Source organism: Leptinotarsa decemlineata, unplaced genomic scaffold (genome assembly GCF_025532065.1).
Source record: "Leptinotarsa decemlineata unplaced genomic scaffold, Ldec_3_MD MMD2_tig00000882_RagTag_RagTag, whole genome shotgun sequence".
Classification (NCBI taxonomy): Eukaryota; Metazoa; Arthropoda; class Insecta; order Coleoptera; family Chrysomelidae; genus Leptinotarsa; species Leptinotarsa decemlineata.
This window is the reverse complement of record NW_027412556.1, coordinates 1,608,175-1,634,040: the sequence shown is the minus strand read 5'-3', so window position 1 is coordinate 1,634,040 and position 25,866 is coordinate 1,608,175. Positions and strand designations below refer to the sequence as shown.

Sequence of the window (25,866 nt, the reverse complement as noted above, 5' to 3'; positions counted from 1 at the left end):
CCAAGTCTCAGAAAAACGCTGCAGCCTTGAGGGCTAAGTGGGCTCATTAATAAACTACTCTAGTGATCCAGTGACTCATTTCCAAAACGGTTGTGTGGTAATAGGATCAATTTTCCTTAGAAAAACAATTGCTTTCTTGCCAACGTTTTGATATTTATTTCTGACCGGTATATTATAAGCTTATATCGTCATAGTTACGCTATCAATAAAGAGGGTCATAACTCCCTGGGACATTATAGATTTTATAATTCCCTCTACCTTTCACAAGTAAAAATAAATAGAAATGAAAACTGAACCATATTTTATTTATTCACGTCATTACAAATAATAAATGTACAATTTTGAAATGTTTCCTGAAAATTACTTCCGCCACTGGAAACAATTTCTTCTTTTGTATGGCTGGAGCTTCTGTTCACTACAGTCGAGGTACCTGCCTCTTCTGATGACAAAGTAGATAACATACGCGCCGTTTTATTTCTCAATTCGATGCTATCCTCCAAATACCCCTCCGCCACCATGGAACTTTTCCAACCTCCGTGTCTTTTTAAGTTAGTCATAGTTGCTCCTGCATTGGCTAGAGCAGTAGCAGAAGTGCGACGAAGGCAATGTCCCGTATAGGAAGATGAGTTTGGCAATCCTAAATACATTGCGATTTTGCTGGGGATTTTCCCAAACATGTTTTTTCCAATTGGCTGAGATGTACATTTATTTTGTCGGAAGCTCAAAAAAAATCGTTCAATACCTTTAGGACGCAAAGACATATAAAGTCTTAATAAAGGCAAAGCGGAGAACTCTTTTTCATCCACAACTGTAAATTTCTTCGATACACCAGTTTTACTTTCCGGTACGTTCACTACCATAACGGAATCCCGGTCTTCTATATCCGATATCTTCATATTCAAAAGTTACTGACTTCTGCATCCTCCAAAATAACCCATAATCAAAACAACCTATAACAAAAAAAAGGAAATAAATACACACAAAAAGGAAAATAAGAAAAAAATTACCTTATGCAATAAATGAATATCATTAGGAGCGTCCTTTAGGAATCTGATAACATCTTTAGGAGATAAAACAGCAGACTTTTTCGGCTTATAACTTTTACTCTTCCGTTTCAAAAAAGCCTGTAGTTCATTGAACTTGGTGATATCTCGTTTCTCATGTATAGTCAACATCGATTTTAGCATTGACCATTTAGTCCATAAAGAATTCGGACTATACGTTTCTGACTGAAACGAATAAACACAATTACTACCAAATCTACCGAAAAACAGAAAATTCCTTACCAGTTCTTGAAAATATGCCAGAAATACAGTTTCAGTGACATCTTTTGGCATAACATTTTTCCGTGTCAGCCAGTCCAGATATATCTTGTATTCTTTTTGGTATACGGCTTCACTTTTCGATGGAATTAATGATTCTCTTGCTTGTTCAGCTTTTTTCAAAATATCCTCCATTATATTTGGGGTAGAAAACACGTTTTCACCGCAAACACAGCTTGATAACAAAGTTCTGTTTATAAACAAGTAACATAGCAACAACCTAGCAACAAGAAAACTCTACTATAATCAACGGTACCTGATTCAAATATACCGGGAAGGTAATGAATTGGTACATTTTTCCGTTTCAAAAATGAACAAAATTTTATTGAAATCGGTCAGAAATAAAATTATCTATGTACCACGGGAATTAATGAGCCTTAATAACCTCAGGCAATTGCTGTCCCTCGGCCAGAGGCCCTCGGGACGCAAACTTTGCCATCGGTAATCAAGGCCCTCCTAATTCCCTTGATACATAAATAACTATAATTGAAGTTTTATTCAGGAATCTGTAACAACGAGTTTTTATGTCATACCTTCCAATATTTCAGAACTCAGAAGTATAACCCATTTTGAAAAACACCAGACATATTAGATAGATACATAATGAAGAATACTGTGATGATGAAACAAACAAATAGCTTTGAATATAATTTTAATGAAGAAAGAATGAGGATAGAAAAAAATTTTTCGGTATTCAACGTTGTCTTCGGGCTCTAGTTCAGAACAAGTTGAAGTTGCAATATAAGCTGCAGTAATAGACTAAGGACGAATCTCATGTATGTGTTCTGAAACTCATGTTTTAAGATAACGTCCGGTTTGACAAACATATCATTTGGGACAATTCCCATAGTTCAATTTGCACACTTTTTCAATTAGAAATTTTTTTTTCTGCCAAAAGCAATGCTTTATTAACACACGAAATTCCTTTAAATCCATTTTCTTCAAACTAACCAAAGTAACGTCAGCCAAAATGTTCTATCTCTCAAACTAATAATCCGACAGCTGTGAAATTTGTACACATGTCTTTTCAAGGCATTTGTGTTTTAGCCTACGAAGTTTTCAGCTCAGTAAATGAGGAATCAAATCAATGAACCAAATCCAATAAACCTTGCATTAGCATAGATAAGTGAAATGATGGTAATATGATTGTTTTTGAACTATCTACTACTGAAACCCTTACTTCGACTGGTTTAAACATGCTAAAAATCTAAACTGTTGTTAGAAATAATTCCATGAATATCCCATTTCACTTTTGTGAAACGTAATTTGATATTGTCATCGCGTTTGCCTTACAGAAACCATTCAGCGATCATCGGTGTGACGTCACGGTACGTTACTGAAATTGTGCCAGTGGCGGTTCATTCACTCGTTCACATTTTTGCCATGGGCGTAACAATAATAATGAAATTAGCTAGTAATCTGAACATTCGAAGGGAATCAGGGAATGAATCATATTAGCGAGATGAAGCTGATCGAAACCATAGATGATAAGAAATATTTCTGGTGTGCTGGCATATATATAATGATCCAAGCTGATGGATAATTCATTTTGGTGTAATTCGAGTTTTAGGAACAAGAAAATAATAACCTATCATTATCATTATAATATATTTCAAAAGCTGACTCCACATCTTTTATATGAGGTTAGATTATATATTTTCTATTAGATTATAGTTAAAAATAGATAGAACTAGGTGAAAAATGAAAAATTGATAATTTGCACAACTTGATACTATGATGCGATAGATCATTACAAAATTAAAGTAGAGAAAAACCTATCGACATCCTTCAAAGCATTAATTTACATTTTTTCGTTCATAACAATTACACCAATTTCTTATCGTACAACATCCGTCTCAAGTAGTTATATAGAAGTTAATAATGTCCAGGCCTTCCCTAGTATATTATACGTACAGTTCATAAATATTTGTTTTCATAACAAAAATGTCAGAAAAACAAGCACTCATATAATGTTCAATAGTTTTCTTTCGGTAAACTCATCTACTTTCTCTCGTTAATATTCAAATAGCTGCAATCAAACGACAACGCTGAAGCTTTACTACGGTCCTTTGTCTTCAAGATGATGTAAAAAATCCATCAAACTGATTACTGTCATAACTTGAGTGGGTAGAAAGTTTTTTATGACGCTATAAAAGTATTATGGAGCTGAATAATCTCATAAGGCAACTGGGTTCCATTATTTTATCAGTTCAAATATAGGTGAATTTCATATCAAAACTCTATTACTGAAAAAAAGTCGATGCTGTATAAGTCAGGTATTCACAGTAACCAATCTCCTAAAAGCATTTTTAGGTTTATACTAAGTATAAGATGGGAAGTTACCAGTTTTGGAAAGTCAAACGTTACGAAGCTATTCAAAAAGTGGAAATGAAAATAACACCGAAGAAAATCTTCCATGAAAAGGGGTAATGTCTTAGTGAACGTTTATGATAATTCACATAACGTGGATTTTTATTGAGTTGTGTATGGGGTTGGATTCTCCTCACACAATTCAGCAACGTAAATTTCCGCTTGAAATACAGTCGCAAAGGTTCCTAGGCAAGTTGATATATCTGTCCGGGGTCTGCGACTGAAAACTCCTGCACCAGAACCGAAAGGTGTTTTTGATCCATCTGTGAACCATCAACTATCTGCTCCTAATATTTCCTTCTCCCGGTAGGGAAGAATTCAAAACAAGCCTTCTTTGCAAACACCAGAACTCCAACACTCTTTTCGACGCGTGTTCCACCAATCAAGTTGGCGTCATTGGTGGTCCCGAAGAGTGTTGCAAATATGTCTAGTCTATCCTCGTCGTCTATGATAATGTCTGCCAAAGTAGTAGGCGAAATATCGGACATAAAAACCTGCAGACCATGGCAAAAAATCCCGGAAAAAAGCTTTCACAAGCTTATTTCCGGCCGTGGAAGTTTGCATTCCCAACTCATGATATGTTTGGCATCCAAAATTTTCAAATTGGTTTTTTATGTTGATGATTATTTGAGTAAAATGTATGTAATAATACATGTATATATGTAACTAGTACTCAGTTGCTGTATCGCTGCTGTTTCAATGTTTTGACAGAATCAGAATCAACAAACTGCGTGCGCAGCGTTATAGAACAGTGCTTTCAAAAAATTGTTCTACAGCGCCATCTAGTGGCGAGTTACAGAAAAAATTATAGCCTAAAAGCCTTCTCTATGGAAAATTACTTATACATGTCAAGTTTCATCACGATCGGTTGAGCGATGTGGTTGGTTGTACCAACCAACCTTTCTAAATGTTCAATATGCGAAGAAGGACGTAGTGAAACCAGATAACATGATTATATAGGAATGTAGGCTTTTATGGCTAGCGTCAAGGTTTTGGTTACCCAAACCGCGCGTACTTCCCATGCTTTCAATTCTCTATATTTGTGATGATAGTTAAATGCTGATGAGCTTTCTGTTCGCAGGGAACAAGCTGTAGATTTTACCATGCCATTTATGAATCTTGGCATAAGCATCCTCTACAGGAAACCCATCAAGCAGCCACCTAATTTGTTTTCGTTTTTGTCGCCGTTGTCGCTGGATGTTTGGATTTACATGGCAACAGCCTATTTGGGAGTCTCCGTTTTGTTGTTTATCCTGGCAAGGTAAGATATGACTGTTCATACAGAAGAATTCATTTAGAAAAAGACATATTTCATAATGAGGATTCAAAGAGCCTCTTTGGAACCCCAGTCAGTTCCTATGACTTACTTCATAGCCAGCAACTTTCATTTCATTTTACTCTTTGTACTGTATACTGATTCATAATATCTTCAAAGTTGATTTGTTCAGCTCTTCGCTAGAATCATTTTTCAGCTCTCTTCCGTTACATTTTCAATTTTACCAGTATTTTATCCTCCTTGTCTGTTTTATTGAAGAAAGCCTCTTGCTGGTATGGTTGGCATTTAGCTCACTGAAAATCCTCAGCTATCCCATATATTCCGAGGTACGGTTTTTGACATTTTATTTCCTAGAAGTTGATTTCAATTCCACTCTAATCATCTTTCTGTCATCTTTCAAACAAACTTCAGCTCTACTGTCTAACTCCTTCCTAGATTTTTATCATCTCTCGATATTCTCTTTCCTGTAGTTCTGATATGTTTGATGTTCCTAGTTTCTCGATAACTATATCCTGTTTCAACTATGGACAGAAAACGAAACATGCATATCTTATAGAGTTTAACAACCATTTCCTTCAGCCAGTATTCACCATGTTTGGTTTCATTCTCTATTACTTCTCCTAGGTGCGTCACCCTTCTTTTCCACCCTGTTAATATCCCAGTGGAAAGATTATTCATGTACGCTGACGGTACTACAGCTATTGTATTGGCAAAGACAATGGATGACATCAGACCTGAATAAAAGAACCAAAAAATAAACAACATATCGATATCCATCAAGTCCATATTATCAACATTACTTCTTGAGGTCGAACCTCTCAAACAGATCGTGTCACATTTTTTTTGAATGGATCGCCCTATATAGTTTCGCATTATCAGTTGCTCCATGATGAACAGATTTCAACAAAGTATAAAACAGATGGTCTGAAGCTTATGGTTTGGGTGTTTTTGTTACTAGTGAGGGTCATATGTCACCATTAGAAGAAACTACAAACCATCTTCAACTTTCCAGATATTCCTCTGCATAAGTTCAATTCCCCGGACAAATCTAAACGAAAAAACCTCAGCTTATTTCACGTTTAATTTTCCTAGGTTCACCCCGTACGAATGGCAGAACCCGCACCCTTGCAATCCGAACCCCGACCACTTAGAGAACCAGTTCACGCTGTTCAACTGTATGTGGTTCGCCATCGGCTCCCTCATGCAGCAAGGATGCGACTTCCTACCCAAGTAAGCATAGAAAGTACACTTGAAAGTCTGTTCTGTGGTTGCAGGTTCAGCCCCTATGAGTGGGACAACCCGCACCCATGTGACAGCGAACCGATCGTTCTGGAGAACCAGTTTACCCTAATGAATTCCTTGTGGTTCACCATCGGGTCCCTGATGCAGCAAGGCTCCGACATTGCCCCAAAGTAAGTTAGTTTCGGTGTTTTCCGTTCCGTCATCTGTTGGCGTGTCGTAGTTTTGCTGGATCAGTTTCTGAAACACAATTAATCAGATTATTATTGAAAGATATGGGTATAAAAGTAGTACTGATGACATCCTGCTTCGGAAGTAGGTATATGAAGTTATTATTGTATACAGGGCAGTACAACGAAAACTTGACAACTCGACAACTTGACCCCCCTGTATGTTAAAAACGGAAGTGTTTTTTTCAATAGCATGGGGAGTCGAGTGATACATCATTTGAAAGCTATTTTGTCCCTCTATTACTTCTGTAATATTTTTCGAAGCCCTATCAGGCTAGCAAGGCGAATCCAGCAAAAGTTCAAAAAAGGATACATCAATTTGTAGCTAATTAGTTGCCAAAACAACGATTTTGTTGCTCGTGCCGATCCCTAGAAATCACAAATAATGCTATCGTGATATCAAAGTAGCAAGGTAACTCAATAAATTATATACTTTCCCTTTGATCTCTACAGAATATTTAGTTGCTATTCAGTTGCTAAACCTTGGAGATAGCGAAAAAAAAATTAATTTTTATGATCTTGCTATTTTGAAACTGTTTTTTTCTTGGAATTAAAGATGTTCTAAATTTGTTGCTCACCAAGAGTAAACTTAAATACACCTTGAGTAACAGCAACAAAATAGTTGAAACCGATCGGCCGATTTTCATTTTTTTTTCAGTTTCCTCATTCTTGCTACCTTGAAACTGCTTTTCTTTGGAATGAAAAGTATTTCAAATGTATTGCTCATCAGGAGGGTACTCAAATGCACCTTGAGTATCAGAAACAAAATAGGTGAAACCGATCGGCCGATTTTTAAATTTTTTTTCTCTTTCCTCGATCTTGCTATCTTGATACTGGTTTTCCTGAGAATAAAAAGCGTTTCAAATTTGTTGCTCATCAGGAATTTGCGAATTCACTATGCTATTCTCAGTTGGAGTGGTATTTTACCATCACACTTGAGAAAATTAGACATTCTTCATAAAAGAATATTAAAAATAATGATTTTCAAACCTTTTAGTTACCCCTCTGTAGAATTATTTTGTGATACAAATATACTGAGCATTAGAAAATTGTATTTATATAATATCATTGCATATCTCTATGAAATTAGACGAACATTACCAAAATCGATCATAACTATGACACAAGAACAAAGTGTAACGAATATGTCAAAATAAACAAAACCAAAAAATCAATGGGACAGAGATGTTTCACACACATATCACTCAAGGTTTTTAATTCACTTCCAGAGATGTACAAATATACATTCACTCCATAAATTCTTACCGTCTCCTCAAAAAACGTTTCAAAACCTTTCTATTGAGCACAGATTCTGAAGTGATAAATGAATTGTTTTAATTTTCTATAATGAAATTGTTAATCACCTGACATAACAGGTAAATGCTATAATCATTATCTTAATTATTTTGTTTTCCTCTCTTTCTGTTTTGCTTTGTATTCGGCTCAGACTCTGAAAACAAAAACTATGTCAACTCATACAACCAACCTGGTTAATATGAGGTTTCTATGTTTATAGTATCTGAATTGTATCCACCCCTTACAACCATGGGGTAAACCAAATAAATTTCTGGCTAAGTGTCTTTTTGATAGTACAAAACGTCAGATTAATTTCAATATTGTAACTTGTTCAGTGCTTGTGAAAAAAATTGTTATACAAATTTATGTACCCCCTTTAAGAGGCTGTATCTTAACAAGGGATGCTCCAATGAAGTTTCTTTATATGAAAGATCCTATTTTTTTTTCCGATGAGGAATCACTTCCTTAAATGTTTTACACTTACTCAGTTACACCCTGTATGGGCTTTTCATGATGAGCGTTAATTAGCCGTTTCTGGCAAACTATTCAACAGATCAACCTGAAAATTCCACAGTATGCATAAGTCAATATGACCTACACGCCTAAAATATTTTAGACGAAGCGGTCTTGTCGCTTCTACTATAAAGTAGCGACTTCTTTGATTTTTCAAATGGAACACCCCGTATATAATATCATATTATGATTCATTATCACTTTGTCAATAGATTCATATATTATTTTCCTATACCTATCTATTACCGTTTAGAAGATATAAATTAATTTCGATATTTTTTTTACCAAACATGAACTCTCATAAATGCTGATAATCTTAAACTCTCTTGCACTAAAACGATCAAATTTGAAATTGAGTCGAGTGATACTATGAGTATCTTCACTCCGAGTCATATTTTTATTTGCCTCATACAGGGTCTTCAAAAAATGCAGATACTTTGATCTCATGCTACATCCGTCCATGGCGATTAAGCAAAACAGACTGAATAAATGACAACTAATTTGACAGATGTTGCTTCAACAAGATGGCCGTTATCAGTAGTCAAACTTCGGAAGTCCCTGTTGGAATACACTCACCCTCAAGTGAAACATAAACACCCATCATTGAAATCCACCAACTGAAACACAGATCATTTTATAATAATAATAATAATGGTCTTTATCATTTTCAATAAAAAAATTATACGCATTTTTCATCTCATCTGCATATGCTGTTGGCGATACAACTGCCGCAATAGATTTTCAATTAATGGAACACACTTGCAGACAGGTTTCGGGCCTTCTGGCCACTCGTCAGTGCAAGGTAGTGTATATCATCAACATAAAGTCGATGATTTCCGATGATTGAAAATCGAATTCCGTCAGAGTATCATTCCTCGAACTAAGCTGAAGCATACAATAAACAACAGGTTTGTCGTCGCCCCATCTGCCTGTGAACGAGTTAACCAACTGCATATCCGAAATTTGCCCAATTCCTCGTATAAGGAAAGAAAACTTTCACATAAAGTCAAGGGAGTAGTTGTTTTCTGATAGGTGTCAGTCCATTAACCTACTGTGTAGGGTGTTAAGACTGGTCTGAACGAATTGTTCTTAGATACTTTAATGTTATTCAACTTCAATTATGGATATATGCACATATGGTAGTTAATAAAATTCATCTCAGTAATGTCTTAACAGTAATGTCTTAAATGCTTCTTTGAAACGACTTTGGCTCAATTTTTCCAATTCAGAAGGGATATTATTATATAAATCTAATAAAGGGGGAGTTAATGTTCCCTTGAACCTAATGTTCAAGTTGTGCATGGATCTCGTTTCTTTCAATTTATGTGAAATCCTTTGGTCCCTCCTTATTCCATGTAATAGTCGAAAACAAGAGTTCTGTACTTTCTAGATTTTGTGTTAATAATTTGTGGTTAGATTCGGGTGATATAAGATATCTGAATAATTGAATGAGAAAAGAACCAAGGTCCTCACATAAACTAACTGTATTGAGGTGGGAAGAAAATGTATGTTTCCATATATCATTTTTCTAGAAGAATATGCTCGTTAAATCAGTTTTTTATGTGTTTTTCAAATCTTGAATTTGAGCCTAACAAGACACCAAAGGCGTTTTCATTCATTCTCTATTTCTAGTCGAGGAATTGAAAGATACCTGTGTTGTACTATTATCAAAATGCACATGCTTCAGGAAACTTTTTAATTATGAAACACGTGTTGCGATTCCGTAGTGTTCAGTGAAATTCTCACAATGAGTAATTTGAATACGGTCCATTTTGTGAACCCCATATTTTTCACTGAATGTGAAAAACACACCCTTTACTTTGATAATATGTTTCCCGACGACAAAGCTTGCAGTCACATAATTTCATAAATCTGATAAATCGTTAAATGAAACTCAAACGCTACTTTACAGTAAATCCCCTTGAGAGCCAATCTAAGCACGTACAATCTTTCGTACTATCGAAACCCTCCCAGATATACATCCCAGCTGAGGAAATAATACTAAATCATTTCCAGGGCGGTTTCAACTAGAATGGTGGCAGGAATGTGGTGGTTTTTCACGCTGATAATGATATCGTCATATACGGCCAACTTGGCAGCGTTTCTCACCGTGGAAAGAATGGATTCGCCCATAGAAACGGCCGAAGACTTGGCAAAACAAACAAAAATTAAATATGGAGCGCTAAGAGGTGGTTCGACTGCCGCCTTCTTTCGGGTGAGTATGCTCTGTTAACAGAGTTAAAAAGTATGTTAATGGCCGTCAGAACGACGGGAAAGGCTGTGAAGTTTTTGGACCGGCATTTTCGAGTTAACATATAATCATTCTTAATGTCTTTTTTACTGGAAGATAAGGGTGGAAGGTTTTGGTAGATGGGTAGCTGACCCGTTTTTCATTAAGGATAATTGGTTTCTTTTAACTGTTAACGAAAAACTTCAATAATGAAGGAGTAGAAATGCTGAAAATACAGATACAAAAATACGGAAAGTAACCGTTTCTAAAGGACTCTTACTGAGGATTATACACGGTGTCTCTCAATAACTTACTTATATTTGGGAAGATTATTTCTAGATCTATTTTGAAGAAATACTTTAATAATAATAGTAGAATTTATTCATCAATAAAAAATCAAGCAAGACGTCATACATACATAATGCGTGTATAAAACTTATTGGACTAGTCAAAGAAAGGAAGTATTCACAAATAAATCGTTAAAATACTGTGAAATTGCAAAACAAACCAAAAAATCATACGAGCAATAGTCAGTTTCCTAATAGTGACGTAAAATTGTTCAACATTAAAAATTACTTTTTCAAGAAGGACATTCCTCAATTCAATTCTCAAAAGAATAGCATTCAGATTCACAGCTATTATATCTCGTTTAATACCAATATGCTTTGATGAATTTTCAAACTGATAACTGATTCTTTCTTCATTCCTAGTACTAGGTATAGAAGTGTCATCAGTTCATTTTGGTTTATTTCAATTTAGGAGATTCACACTGTATATGTCACGAGATTATTCTTGCAGATAATTCTTGTTCATCCAAGCTGAAATCAGTCGAGTAGATCATCTATAGAACGGTTTCGAGGTATTACCTTTTATTATTACAGGGCCAAACAGCAGTGTGCTTGGGAACTTCAAAGGGGCACGACTGTGCGTATGAAACCTTTGCCTCTGAGAAAAATTGTTTTCTGTAAAGCCTCCAGCCACCAGGAAATTGCATCATAAGTAATCATTGGTCTGACAATCATCACATAAATCTAATGGATTTGTTTGGGATCTAAACCCACAAATCCTTCGACATGTCCATAGGGACAGTCTGGCTACGTGTAAAACTTTTTCCAAGTGAGTGTTCCAGGTGAATTTTTTATCAATATGTCAAGATATTCCACCTAAATGGAATGACCTCATCATTGAAGGAAAGTAGCGTTAGATCTTCCAATTTTCTCCTCCTGGATATAATAGGGTAGTTGCTCTTTATTGAATTTTCATGATCTATTTCAAAGAACTTTATACTGAAATATCTTCACAGTTTTACCCAATTTCTCCGAAAGTACTGAGGAGAAAGGTCAGGTATTTTTGAAGAAGTAGCTAAACGACCATTTCCCAAACTTTCAGGAGTTGTTTTCACCCCGGCCACAGTTCTGATGTTATGTAATTGAGAAATAGACCACAAAGTGTTTCTTTATGAAATAAGTCCGGAGTTTATAGGTGTCGAGCTATAGAAAGTGGTACGTTTTCAAATTGACACCTTATATATATATTTTTGTGGTCCCATCTCAGGTCCCAAACCATCTTTCATTTTCAGGACTCCAATTTTTCAACATATCAACGGATGTGGGCGTTCATGGAGTCTCAGAGGCCCCCTGTTTTTACATCGAGCAACCAGGAAGGGGTGGAACAAGTGGTGAAGGGGAAGGGCAGCTACGCGTTCCTCATGGAGTCCACTTCGATCGAATATGTCATAGAAAGAAACTGCGAGCTCACTCAAGTGGGCGGCATGCTCGACTCTAAAGGATATGGAATTGCGATGCCACCAAGTGAGATTTATTTTATTTACACGATACATGTTTCTATTGAATTTTATAGCTAGCTAATTGCATAAAAAAGATCTTACTGAGAAGTACGATTAGTAACGTATGCTTTTTTATAGTGTTAATATTCTATGAACTCCTCAGTGGTTCCATTCAATTTTCTTTGACGAGATAAATCTCTAGTTATAATAGAAGACAATGTTTCTCAGCAGAACTTTGAAATCGATTATGAAAATTGAGAAATAAAACTTCCTATTTTCCTCAGATATTAGTAATGTTAGAGCGCTGGCAACAGCACAACTACATACTGCGATTAATGAGGCCCCCCATGCTCCCTCCCGTGTTGAGTGCCCTGAGTTGAGATCTTCCCCACATCTTATCTCGTCCATCCACCCCCGCTCCTCCGGAGCGGTCCTCAACTCACTGATGGGCACGACTTCCATTCCGATGACACACATCCGAAATGAAACGCTTTTTACCTTTCTATAGATGAAACTAAAGACTAACAGCGAAACAGGGCGTTTGTTTCTTGGACCACAATCTCCAAGCTTTCCATCTTGGGCCTGTTCTACATCATAGATGTTTTTTCCTCAAATTCAAGTTCAAATGTTGTGTTCATGATCCAGCCGGGTGCCGCTGATGAGATCAAGAGTAGATTGGAATAACACTGCCTGATACTGCATCATGGAGGCACTATTAGCAATTTTTCACAGTCTGGTGTCATTTGTTTTAAATAATATTTCAAATAATAAGATGTTTGTGACCAATAGTTAAAATACATAAAATACATGAGAGCAATTGAAAGTCATTCGTTAATTTCGTTTTATAGATTCTCCATTCCGAACGGCTATCAGTGGAGCCATCTTGAAGCTTCAAGAAGAAGGAAAACTACACATTTTGAAAACTCGATGGTGGAAAGAAAAAAGAGGAGGTGGAAAATGTCGAGTGAGCATCTCATCGAAAGCGTTTGTATCTGTAGTGTATCACAAATCATCATCTTCGTAGTTGTTCATATTAGTAGCTCATTTTATATCATTATTGTGGTTGGTGGCTACGAGAGTTTCAAAGCCTTACACCATTACTTGTTTTCGTATTCTCAAAGAAAATCTGACACATAAATGGTTCAAAGAGAAGATTAAAATCATATCCAGAAATATAATTCACTTTCACTCAATGTTTTCAAATATTTCTGCAGTCATCGAAGATAAATCCAAACAAAAAATTGAAGGAAGAGTTTGAAAAATCTCAAATCATGTAAAATAAATACCAATTCCAAAACTATCAATTTCAATATTTTGTTTGTGTTAGATCGACATCCCCGTATGTCATCTAATACTTCTGCAGATAGCTCGTGTTCCATATCTGAAAAGTGAATATTACATTATTATCATTTTATTGCTATATATTTCAAAGAGAAATTTGGCGAAGGAACCGGTTGCAAATTATTATATGTTGATTTCATGTTCATTATTTATTGAGGAGTGAAGAAATGACAAAACATTGGTGTTGTACTGTTTTTTGAAGGATTAGGAATCCATTGTAAGAAATCGAATGTGGGTAATGAGCCAATTTTTCTTGAATCTTCCACCAAAATATTCAAAATATAATGGGGGGACTCTATAATTTGGCGAAGGAACGATATTAATTTGTATCGGATAATTTTAGTACGATTATCATCTAATTGAAAAAGCAGGATAATCACAAGAAATTCTGAAGATCGAATATCGTATTATTATCATTGTATTGGTATTATTCAAATATATCGTTGAAAATATATATGAAACTGTTTTTAAAATTTAAAGAAAAATTTGGCGAAGGAATCGGTTACAAACTATTCTCTTTCTTATTATATTATTCTTTATTGATAAGTTAGGAAATGTCAAGACACTGTTTTTGTATTATGCTTTGGTGGATATTGAATCTATTATAAGAAATCAGAGAGGTCGTGTTTTACATAAAATCAAACCTGAGTAATGGCCAAATTTCCCTGAAATCATCCGCCAAAATATTCAAAATATTGTTTCGATGCTAGAATTTGGCGAAGGAACTGAGTGCAAAGCAGGATCATCATATTCAATTCTGAAAATTGAATATCATATTACTATCATTATATCGCTAGTTTTTCAAATATATAGTTGAAAATGTATTATGTGAATCATTTCAAAAAACAAATTGGCGAAAGAACCGGTTACAAATTGATAGATATCAGTTTCGTGTTCATTATTTTTTATCGAAGCATAAATAAACACTAATACTGATATATTATGTTTTGGGGGATATCAAATCCACGGTGGGAAATCAAAGAGGTCGTGTTTCCAAAGCTAATTTTTTTGAAATCATCCGCCAAAATATTCAAAATATACAATATAATTTGGCGAAGGAACTTATGTTTAATTTGTATCGAATGTTTTTATTGTGGTTATCCACTACTAATGCAACGCAGGGCCGTTACATTCATCTGAAAAAATTGAATACTATATTCATTATATGGCTATTTTTCAAATATACGGTTGAAAATATATTATGTGAAACATTAAAACATTTCAAAGAAATTGGCGAAAGAACCGGTTGTAAATTATTATATATTAGTTTCATTTTCATTGAAACATTAGGAAATACTAATACTGTTGTATAATATTTTGGGGATATCGAATCCATTGTGGGAAATCAGAGAGGTCCTATTTCTAAAGCTGAATTTTTTTAAATCATCCGCCAAAATATTCAAAAATATTATGCGACGCTATAATTTGGCGAAGGAACTTGTGTTCAATTTGTATGAATGTTTTTATTATGGTTATCAACTAATTGCAAAGTAGGCCCATTACATTCAATTCTAAAAATTGAATAGCATATTCATTATACAGCTATTTTTAAATATACCGTTGAAAATATTTTATGTGAAACAAATTTTTTTAACGCAAAATTTGGCGAAGGAACCGGTCATAAATTAGTAGGTATTACTTTCGTGTCTATTATTCTTTATTGAAGAATAAGGAAATTCCGGGACACTGGTGTTGCATTATGCTTTGGGGGATACTGAATCCATTGGGGCATCGGGGAAAGGCCTGACCGGTGCTACCTTTCAAGCATAAAGAATGATAATGATAATAATAGTAATGATGTTTTCATTTTTCAATAACACCGACGTTTTCCAGGATGAAACCACCAAAACCAGCAGCACCGCCAACGAGCTCGGCCTGGCCAACGTAGGCGGCGTATTCGTGGTCCTAATGGGCGGCATGGGGGTGGCGTGCGTTATAGCAGTCTGCGAGTTCGTGTGGAAGTCCAGGAAAGTAGCTGTTGAGGAGCGGGTGAGCAGCATTCTGCACGACACGTAGCTATAAAGACATTCTAGTTCGTAGGTTTTTATACTGTACCAGATAATCAGGTGTTTTAAAAGTGTAACCGGTTTGTATGTTGTCGAAAGGGCGACTTGTGTTGACAGACGATAATATCGAAGGATTTTTGCGAAATAGTGAATGATATAAACAGTTATTTACAATACAAGATGATAAATCAATGTTTTATCGGCCGGGAAATAATTTTTTTTCTTCCGTAAGGCTTGTTTCGTAAAACAAAATTGAGGAAATGAATCGTCAAGACTGTTCAACTCATTACTTTATTTCAATTAGTTTAAGAATATGGACTTCTATGGGTTTGTTTATTTTCAAAATTTTTATTCTGGTATCGAAAAAATTGGATGAGGCGCAAGAAATGATATGGAAGATGTCGAATATTGTCGAGAGGTTGAAAGAAAAGGTAGCTGAGACGGTATAAAATTACTGGTAGGTACAAAAGTCAAGAAACTGAATAGAACCCAAAAAATCATGTGGAGGATGTTGTGCAATAAATGAATCTGCCTTCCGAAAAAGTATAAAAAGAAGGTAGCTGAACGGGTAAAAAATTACTGGTACAAAAATCAAGAAACTGAATATAACTCAAGAAATGATGTGGAGGATGCCAAGAAACTGAAGTAAAAACTGAATGTAAAAAATGTCGTGCAATAAATGAAACTGCCTTCCGAGTAGATACAAGAAGAATGTAGCGGAAGCGCTATCAAAATTACTAGTACAAAAGTCAAGAAACTTAATAGAACTCAAGAAATGATGTGGAGGATGTTCTTTAATAAAAGAAACTGCCTTAGAAAAAGTAGAAGAAGAAGGTAGTTGAGACGGTATCAAAATTACTAGTAGAAAGTCAAGAAACTGAATGAAATTTAAGAAATAATGTAGAAGATGTCGTGCAATAAATGAAACTGCCTTCTGAGTAGATACAAAAAGAATGTAGCTGAAACGCTATCAAAATTACTAGTACAAAAGTCAAGAAACTGCATGAAATCGAAGAAACGATTTGGAGGTTATCGTGCAATAAATGCAACTGCCTTCCGAAAAGGTAAAAGAAGAAGTTTGCTGAAACAGTATCAAAATTAGTTCCACGTGAGTCGACTTATTCAGGAAAAAAATATATAAAGCCTTTGATGGAAAAACGTGAAAAATATTGAATAGGTCAGTCAAAAAGTGCTTTTTGTATATATTGCCAAGAAGGTAAAAAGTCAAACCATCATTTTTTTTCCTGAGGACAAAACACAAGCACCACTCAGAGCTGTACCTGTGAGAAAGTAGCGATTCACATTGGATTTGAATCACTGGAGATTAAATCCTCTTGGAAAAACGATCTCAGAAAGTTCATTCCACATAAACTCAGCTCTCTAGTTGTAAAAGTTCTAAACAGTGAAGTTCGAGGTGTGCTGAGTTGAACCTCAAAGCGATGAGCAGCCACAGTCCGTCGCGTGTTTCTGATATGTACCGCTCTTGGTGGAATCAAATGTGCCAAGATACTTGAACATTTCCTGTGAAAGTAACTATGAAAGAGAGACAAATCTACAACCTTTCTTCGATTTTCCAGGCTATCAAGGTTGCACGTGATGGTTGCGTCTCCAATCAAGCGGATTCCACCAACTTCTGGGTATGTTTGAGGCAGAGCTCCATACATCAGAACAATACTCCAAAGAAAGTCTGATCTGAGCTTTATAAAGCAACAAACGTTGCTGAGGTGTGTACAGTTTTCAGGTTCGGAACAGGTGTCCAAGCTGTTGAGAAGCAGCCTTTGCAATTCCAGCGACATTATTGTGGCAAGACGCAGAAAGCGGAATTTTCTGACCCTACATTATTATATCCGGTTCGAAGACATTTATCTTCTTGGAGAAAACCGATGCACAGGTTTTTGTGGCATTGACTTGAACCCGGTTATTTTCACCCCAATCCGAAATCACTTCTAGATCCTCATTAAGATATGAAACCTCCTGCCGTCGGTGAATTTTGTAGTAAAAGAAAATTCTTCCATTTGAAAGTGAATGTGTTGTTATTGATGAAAAATTAAAGATGAAACAACCCAAACATTTACATATACAACAAACTCATTATGTTGCCGAAAAAATTAATTGACAGTTAAAGTACAAAATGAAACTGGCTGGTTTAAAATAGAAAAAAAAGCGCGCTGAGTCAGAGAAAAACACATCTAGTTCAAGTTAATCCATTATCAAAGCTGGTGCATAAACTGAACGAATGCAAATGAAATGTAAATGAATGTTAGCTCTTGCTCACTAGAATAACACAATTGACACTAGAGCTTTAAAAAAAACTCGATAACATGTAATTACCAACGTACCCTCTGTCGCCATCTTATAGCTCTGATTTATGACTGCCAAAAATCCCCAACTCCCCGTTTCCAGGCAACAACATACCTAAATCTGAGGTAAATATGGGATATTCCACCACTAAACAAGGGAAACATCAGTACACATTTTATTGAAAATCAGAAAAGTTTCTGTTATTTTCGATTTCAAAGAAACCTACTTCCAATTTTTAGTTGACAAAAGAAGTTCAGAATTTTTAACTACTAATGCGTTGAAGAGAATGTGCTTGTTATTATGTGTCCAGTTATTCGTAAAAAAAAATTAACGGCGTGTTCATACTGCCTGAGGAAGTTATTGTATAGCGAAACACGTATTACGGTTTTGTGAACTGATCAGTGAAAATATCAAAATGAAGGATACAATGAAGATTTACATCAAGTATTCAATTCCATCGCATTTTCTAAGATTGAAGGTGCATCAAAAGTCAAACATATGAACTGAAGCAAATAACATTTCCTGTAATGAATAATTTCATTTTTATTGTTAACACATGTTCGCCCCTTCTCATGAGTTTTTTCGCGTCATTCTTCAACGAGATCCACCTGAAAACTAGAGGCTCAAATAATTAGTTGATCCGATATATGTATTCCTGTTAGCATGTGACGTCAGTTTTTATGACGAGCAGAAAAAGCCAGCAAAAAATCGAATTATTTTATTCATTTAGAACTATAAAATGTGGTAAGGGATGAAAAAATAATTGATATTATTGTATATGTAATGAAAAAAACATTTAAATCGAAAGTGACGGCTACCAGGCTACAGGAGTGCGATATAAAACTAGGATAAACATTTTAGAGATATGTGGTTATTATTATTGATAATTCATCCGATGTACCGTTTGAAACCATTGAATTACATTTTTTTTATTAATTCAAAAAGTTCAAATCCAACTTTTTTTGTGTTCAGATAAATCAAAATAAAAATGAATTGGAAAAATTACTAATAATTTTCACATAACTCTGGTACTAAGCTAGTTCAAACGTTTAATAATGTACATATTAATAAGCATGCCTGGTGATTATGAATTGAGATATGATGTAAAGTAATATCGATTATATTTCATAAGTTCGGACTTCCATTGTCTGATATAATGTAAATTGATTTGAAATCCCTGAAAAAAATAAAAATAAAAAGATTAACCGAAAATAACAATTTCATCAAAACAAAAAACTGAAATTACAAGGAAATAACATACAAGCTACAACCAGAAAATAAAAATTTTAAATAATAAGAGGGAGATGACCGTTTGGCGGGAGTTGGTCGTTTTTCGCTTGATAAGAGGTTTCCATATGTTACGTATCTCTACGCTAGCTTGACTAAATGAGTTGTTGGACAACATATACGCGGCTTCCTTGAATTTTCTCCTAAACCAGTGTTCTTCTTTGTGGATGATTTCAGCTTGAGCTCACTTGATATTATGTTGATGAGTCCAAACATGCTCTGCTATTCCGGATTTGCTGGTTTCTTCTCGCTGTTCTCTTCCTTGCTGTCTTCTAGCTAAAACTTGTTCTACCATCACTCTGGAGTAACCATTTCGTTGAAGGTCATTTTTGATGATGCCTATTTCTTTTTCTTTGTATTACAGAGCTCGAAAGCACGGTCTAGTAGAGTCTTGATAATTCCTCTCTTAGTCGATTGATGGTGGTTGGATTTCTGGTTCAGATACTATCCTGTTGCAGTTGCAGTGCTATCTCAATTTCAAGTATTCAAATCCTTAAAATCGCCATTTTGACGTCCATCTCCACTGTAGACTCACTGTTAGATTTTTTGGTGATCCTGTTATTCTGTGATGCTGCAAAGAAGCAGACAACCTATAGCTTAATTTGTTCACTATTCCATAAACCAAACTACTGCACATGCAAGCTCAACCACATCTAGCTTATTCAGTGAGAAGACATCATTTTAAAACTTTGTCAAAACTCAACTTTCATCATATCTTAGTTCTAGTATCACACTGGATTTTTCGTACTTCTACTGAATTCTTCAGATATTCATTTTCAAAAAATTCGTCGACAATATTGTACAAATAATTTCATTGTCACAATCAACAAACCAAAAATTATCTTCAACAAAAGATAACTCAATCAATACAGTTGATGTGACTCATGAAGTCCATAAAATATATTACTTCATTTATAAGATAACTATAGAAAACTATCTAAGTTTACTTTATGTATTATTTCTGCTCTCTTTGAAATTTGGATGAAGTAGGAGGTAAGTTAGTTTTACGTATCAACAAACTCAAAAGCATGCAAATTCGTAATGGCATAAAAGTTTCCCCGAACTATAATGACTTATTGGGAACTATAAAAATAAGGCTTATTAGTCCGTTCAATTTAGACATTCGAAGCTACCTAAATTCCCACCAAGCTGAAAAACAGTAAGATTGTTTGGAATATGATTAAAAATAAAATTTGGAAGTTCTCCGTCTCTCTCCTTACAACTTTTACAACTTTTTGAATCGTTATATCTCAAAAACGGTGGCTCGTAGGAAAAAAGTAATGGTACATTTTTTGTAGATAATTTTATGATCTACAATTTTTGTCTGGAGTATTTTTATGATAAAACTCACCGTTTTGCTGAAAATCGCGAAAAACTAATTTTTTTGACCTTTGACTTCGAATAAAATTTTTTCCATACAGGGGAAAAATGGGGAGCTTTCAAATTTCGTTTTTGATCATATTTTATAGAATCTTACTGATTTTCAGGTTGGTAGGAATTTAGGTAGGTTTACTCTTATTTTTTTGGTCTAATTTGACCGGACTATATATTGAATACTACTTGGGTTTTTTCCCAACACCAAACCGTTATTTTTAACACCTGGACACGTGTTTCAATCGCCAGGTGATCATCTTCAAGAGGAAGATTGATCTTCCTCTTGACAGGTATATGTTTGGGGTAGAATCTATATAATTTTAATTACAAATAAAACCAGTTTTGATAAAAAAAACAAACAAAATGAATCATTATCATCATTACATTCATTTCACATTTGATAACATTCAAATAATAACAATTTTTGAATATGTTACAGTCTTCCTTGTGTTCGGATATGACTTCAGAATTCCGAAATGCCCTTTGCTGTCACAATTCCAGAAAACCAGTAAAGAAGAAACAAACTTGTGTCCCTACGGTTGTGGATGATGGCGTGTACCATCCTCCGGGATCGTACACATCCTACGGATTCGTGACCAAGGAAGCTCTATGAGTGGTTGAGATATATTTCAAGATATTCTGAATAGTCTTCATCCGGTACACGGAGAACCAATGAAATATATTTTCTATAAAAAGTTTATATCAGTGTCTCAGGTTGAGGTGTACATACATGATTTTGTTGTTGAAATTGGAATTACTACGCTTGATACAAAATTCAGTTGAGGAATCAGTTTTTCTGTAAAGGTCATGCCCTGTAAATATTCCTGAATAGACATTTGTTAGAAATTGAAAAGTGTATATTTCAAAGAGACTAATTTTATTATCCGTTTTGAAAACTCTATTCTTGAATTTTCTCTATTTGCTTCTCTATTGAACAATTTGAACACACGGCCACTTTAATCTATTAATACTCAGCTGGTGGTATATGGCATTTTATAGTGACAGTTTCTATCTTAAAGTATATCTCTGACTGCTGAAAGTAGTGAATAATATCTTTTTCTAAGAGAGATTTTACTAACACAATGTTGTATATGTTGAAAAGTTTATTTGTGGATAACGTAGGAGTTTAATGATATTTTTTTCTCTGTTTTGTGAAGACTGCTTCTTTCCAAAGTTAAATGTAAAGTTACCTCAAGTAACATGTACTGAAAAGAACCGGAGTTGAGAAAGAAAACACCTTTTCTCTCTCTCTCTCTCTCTATTATTGGCTTTTGCTTCCATTCAGGCGCAGTAAGCCATGTCTAATCGAGGGGGTAAAATCTACGTTATTTGTAGACATGTCTTCTAACGACGGACATGTACAGTATATGTAAAACTATCATTATCTTCTTCATGAATGATTGATTGTTGCGATCCTACTCCTACGTGGACTTCCGGTCCACCCGCCTCGAACCGGCGTAAATGAGAGTACCATTTATTTTAAACACTTAAACAATTCTCGTTAACACTAATTTTAGTAATATATTGATGCTGGCATGTTATAAAACGGCGGACATTCACAAAAGGTGTTGTTCCATCTCCAACAGTGGGGTCCGCGTCCTTCTTTGTGGACGGTCGCTATTGGCATGTCCGTCCACCACCCTATCATTAACGAAACTGACAACACATTTTATTCTGTTGAAAATTGGCTTTATTCATCAACGTAATATCCATCAAGAGCTACACAATCATTCCATCAAGACGTTCTTGTAACAGATCTTTCGCATAGTCAAATGTTCATGCAATATAAAGCCAACACGTTCTTTACAATGTCTGCTAATATAAAATCAAAATTGGTGGTTTGTAGAAGACTAAAAGTCGTCTTGTACATCTTTAAAAATTGCACTGAAATGTGTCCATTCACTTTTTAAATAGATATTCACTTGATCAAGTTTTGTGTTCAAACTAACCTCGATTTGATACTAATTGAAACACTTCTAGCGAAGAAGAAAAAAATTAAAGATACACATTAAAAGTTCACGTTTCGAGAATTAAAAAAAAATTACAATCTTCCTATTCTCCTTCGTTATCCACAATAAGTTATAGTTTATTTATTATATAGTTTGCTCAATCTCAATATGTACATAGTATACTTTTTTGGAATTGTAATTGAAAAAATGTGTTACTAATATACTTGTAACTATGTTATTGCTCTACATATTTTATAATAAAGTAAGAAAACCTTTCAGTGTGAAATATTTCTTTGCCATCCATAAGATAGTATAATAAACCATGTTTTCTAATGAAATATACTTGGATAATATGAAAATAGAAAAGGGTGTTTTTATTTCAGATCCTCAACTACTCTGGCTTTCACAAACAGGTAAATCACCTCCTATTTTTCAAAGAGATAGTAAATGTAGCAATAGCAATTCATTTATTGATTTCTATTTACTGACCTGAATGGAACCTTTGTCGCTGTTCATACTTCACATACCACACTTTGCTCATATTTTTGAAAACTTCTTGCTCACTTCAACAAATATGAGAAATGGAAACCCAAAAAGGTATTTTTTTGTAAGCAATAATAATATTTCTGAGCAGAGTTAAGAATTGATCCTTTTCCAACCATTACCTTTAGATAAAATTGTTGAATCACCCAATCACTCAGATAGAAAAATAAAATTGACAGTTAGAAGACAAAAACTCACAAATTTATTTATTACTTACATCTATCTAGCTATTGACAATATCGGATAAATTGATAGTGAAAATGAATTTGAAATAATATTTTTTGTACGCAAATATAGGAATTTGGTTAAAGTTGCACATAATGAACATTTTACGTAAGTCGAGATCCTCTAGTCAGTAAAAAAGACTGACACTTTTTAAAAATCGTCTTCAAAAAAAGACTACTTCATCGCTCGTTTGCTTTCTATCAGTTTCTTCAGGCTGTAGGAAGAAAGTGAAAATCCTAATGCTGCGACCACCAAAGCGGACTTTGGGTATTTGTCCACTTCCTTAGTAGAGGGTCTGATCGTCCTCTGAAACAAAAAAATCATATGGTAAAACAAAAACAAACATTTATTATTACATTAACAAAATTTTATCATTTTCATGAAAAATTATTTCTGTATCTTAACGGAATATGGAGTGAAATACCCTCGGTAAAACTTTTTAACACGCTTCTTTTAGCTTCACTTGTATGTATGTATGTTTGTTTGCTTGTAACTCACATAGAATATTTGCTCGACTTCATCAACGATTACGAGAATATGGTTCATTCGACAGAAGAACGCAGGATTGTGGTCGCCATCGAGAAGTACGAACACCACAGCTTGAGGAAGCAGTACGTAATTTGATTGAAGAACAACCTACTACCAGTACTAGAAAGATTGCTTTTCAGCTAAATGTTGATCATATGACGGTATTTCGAATTTAAAAGGAACAACTCTTATACCCTCTACATCTGCAACGAGTACAGGCACTGTTACCGCGAGATTTTCCGAGCCGCTTTGAATTTTGCAATTGGATGCTGGAAATGATTAGAAGAAATTGTGACTTTCTGAAGACGATAGAATTCACAGACGAATGTAATTTTTCTCGAGACAAGATTATTAATTTTCATATTTACCACATATGGGCTGATGAAAACCCTCACGCTATTGTCGAAACTAACCATCAAGAACAGTTTTCTCTTAACGTGTGGCTCGGAGTTATTGGGGAAGATTTAATTGGGCCTCATTTTCTACCTCCTCGATTAAATGGTGAGGCATACGTTCAATTTTTAAGAGAAGTGCATCCAGTACTGCTGGAGGAAGTTCCTTTGGGCGTCAGAAGGGACATGTTTTTATGCATGATGGGGCTCCCGCCCATTTTAGTCAAGTAGCACGTCAGCATTTAACTGAAACATATGCAAATCGTTGGATAGGTCGAGGAGGACCACAGAACTGACCCGCTCGATCCCCGGATATCAATCCTCTCGATTTCTCTATTTGGGGCCATTTACAGCATTTGGTTTATCGTACTCCTGTTCGCGATGTAGAGGACTTGAGAAACCCCATCATCGATGCGTGCAGGGTAATCAGAGAGACTCCAGGAATATTTGAGCGAATACGTGGCTCAATGCGCCGACATCTAGACGCATGCGTAATGTCTGAAGGTAGACAAATTGAACATTTACTATGATTTCTACATATTGTGTGTTTTGTTATTAATAAATTAGTTTTGTTTATTACCCTTTAATCGTTTAATGCAGGTACTAACTACAAAATAACAATAAATCCAGTTCGCATTTATGACGATATATCTCTGTTGTTGTTCGGAAAATAATTTTTTGCTGGGAACTGGTTTATTTTGGGCAAATAACCCAAGAGACATTTTTTGTTTAGAATGAAACAGGCTATCAGAAATAAATTTTTAAATGGTAAACAAATAATAAGACAAGTTACATTGGAAATAAATTTTAGGAGTAGCATTTTCCACCCCTTACAACCATGGGGTAAACCAAATAAATTACTGGCTGAGTGTCTTTTTGGTAGTACAAAACGTCAGGTTAATTTCAATATTGTAACTTTTTCAGTGCTTGTGAAAAAAATTGTTATACAAATTTTATGTACCCCCTTTAAGGGGCTGTATCTTAACAAGGGATGCTCCAATGAAGTCTCTTTATGCGAAAGATCCTACCTTTTTTTCGATGAGGAATCACCTCCTTGAATGTTTTACACTTATTCGGTTACACCCTGTATTTATTTTATATCTCTGGAACTATCACAACAAATAGCAACAAATATCCTTTACTCTTCTTCAGAAGTCACCTCTTCACTTTGAAGATCAGGGTAGCATTTCTTGTGTTGCCTTTAGATGGAGAGATATTCACCTATTGATATAATCACTCATCAAAATCGATAGTTGTGAATATACTTTTGTGTGATTAAAATTTATTAAAGTCATTATTAGTCACAAGCAGATGGAATAGTTCATAGAAAAAAGTGAAGGCATATAAGCTGTCTATTCAAAAAAATAAGTAGAATTTACATTTTTCTCAAAAAATACTTGTTTATTCGTCACTGTCTATTCGGACCAGTCGAAATTTTCTTTAAGGGTGAGATCTTTTGCGCATATTTTCAACCTTATCACTTCCACCCCTCTGCGGGGTGAAATAAAAACCGTTGCACTTTGAAGGACTTATGCGTCAAGCGTTTTTTCTTTTGGAAGGTCAATTGTTTTTTCAACGCTTTCGTCTTTTTTAAATTTCAGTACATATCGAGAAAAAAACGTTATACAGAAAATAGAGCAAAAAAACATTTCACTCTA

The 25,866-nt window shown here is 34.9% G+C and overlaps 2 protein-coding genes across 3 annotated transcripts in view; one reads left to right on the top strand and one right to left on the bottom strand.

Annotated features, from left to right (window-relative positions):
• Window positions 1-22,450, top strand: part of LOC111508294 (Kainate-type ionotropic glutamate receptor subunit 1D) — a 74,505-nt gene extending 52,055 nt beyond the window's left edge. The window contains 7 exon segments of the mRNA XM_074174766.1: window positions 4,774-4,953; window positions 6,061-6,198; window positions 10,263-10,461; window positions 12,056-12,287; window positions 13,111-13,226; window positions 15,437-15,592; window positions 21,011-22,450. Coding sequence (XP_074030867.1) covers window positions 4,774-4,953; window positions 6,061-6,198; window positions 10,263-10,461; window positions 12,056-12,287; window positions 13,111-13,226; window positions 15,437-15,592; window positions 21,011-21,184 — 1,195 coding nt within the window. The 3' untranslated portion in view covers window positions 21,185-22,450.
• On the bottom strand, window positions 285-1,723 carry LOC141482117 (uncharacterized). 2 transcript variants are annotated; one of them, XR_012465353.1, is made up of 3 exons: window positions 1,287-1,723; window positions 1,008-1,229; window positions 285-950 (listed from the first exon to the last, which is right to left on the bottom strand). XR_012465353.1 is itself a non-coding variant. In XM_074174768.1 (2 exons), exons 1-2 carry the CDS (start codon window positions 1,455-1,457, stop codon window positions 906-908), a joined length of 495 nt encoding a protein of 164 aa, XP_074030869.1. In that variant the 5' UTR covers window positions 1,458-1,723; the 3' UTR covers window positions 285-905. The 2 variants fall into 2 exon arrangements, 1 of the variants encoding a protein (XP_074030869.1); XM_074174768.1 differs by having other exon boundaries at window positions 1,008-1,723.
• Window positions 22,451-25,866: the final 3,416 nt, after the last annotated feature.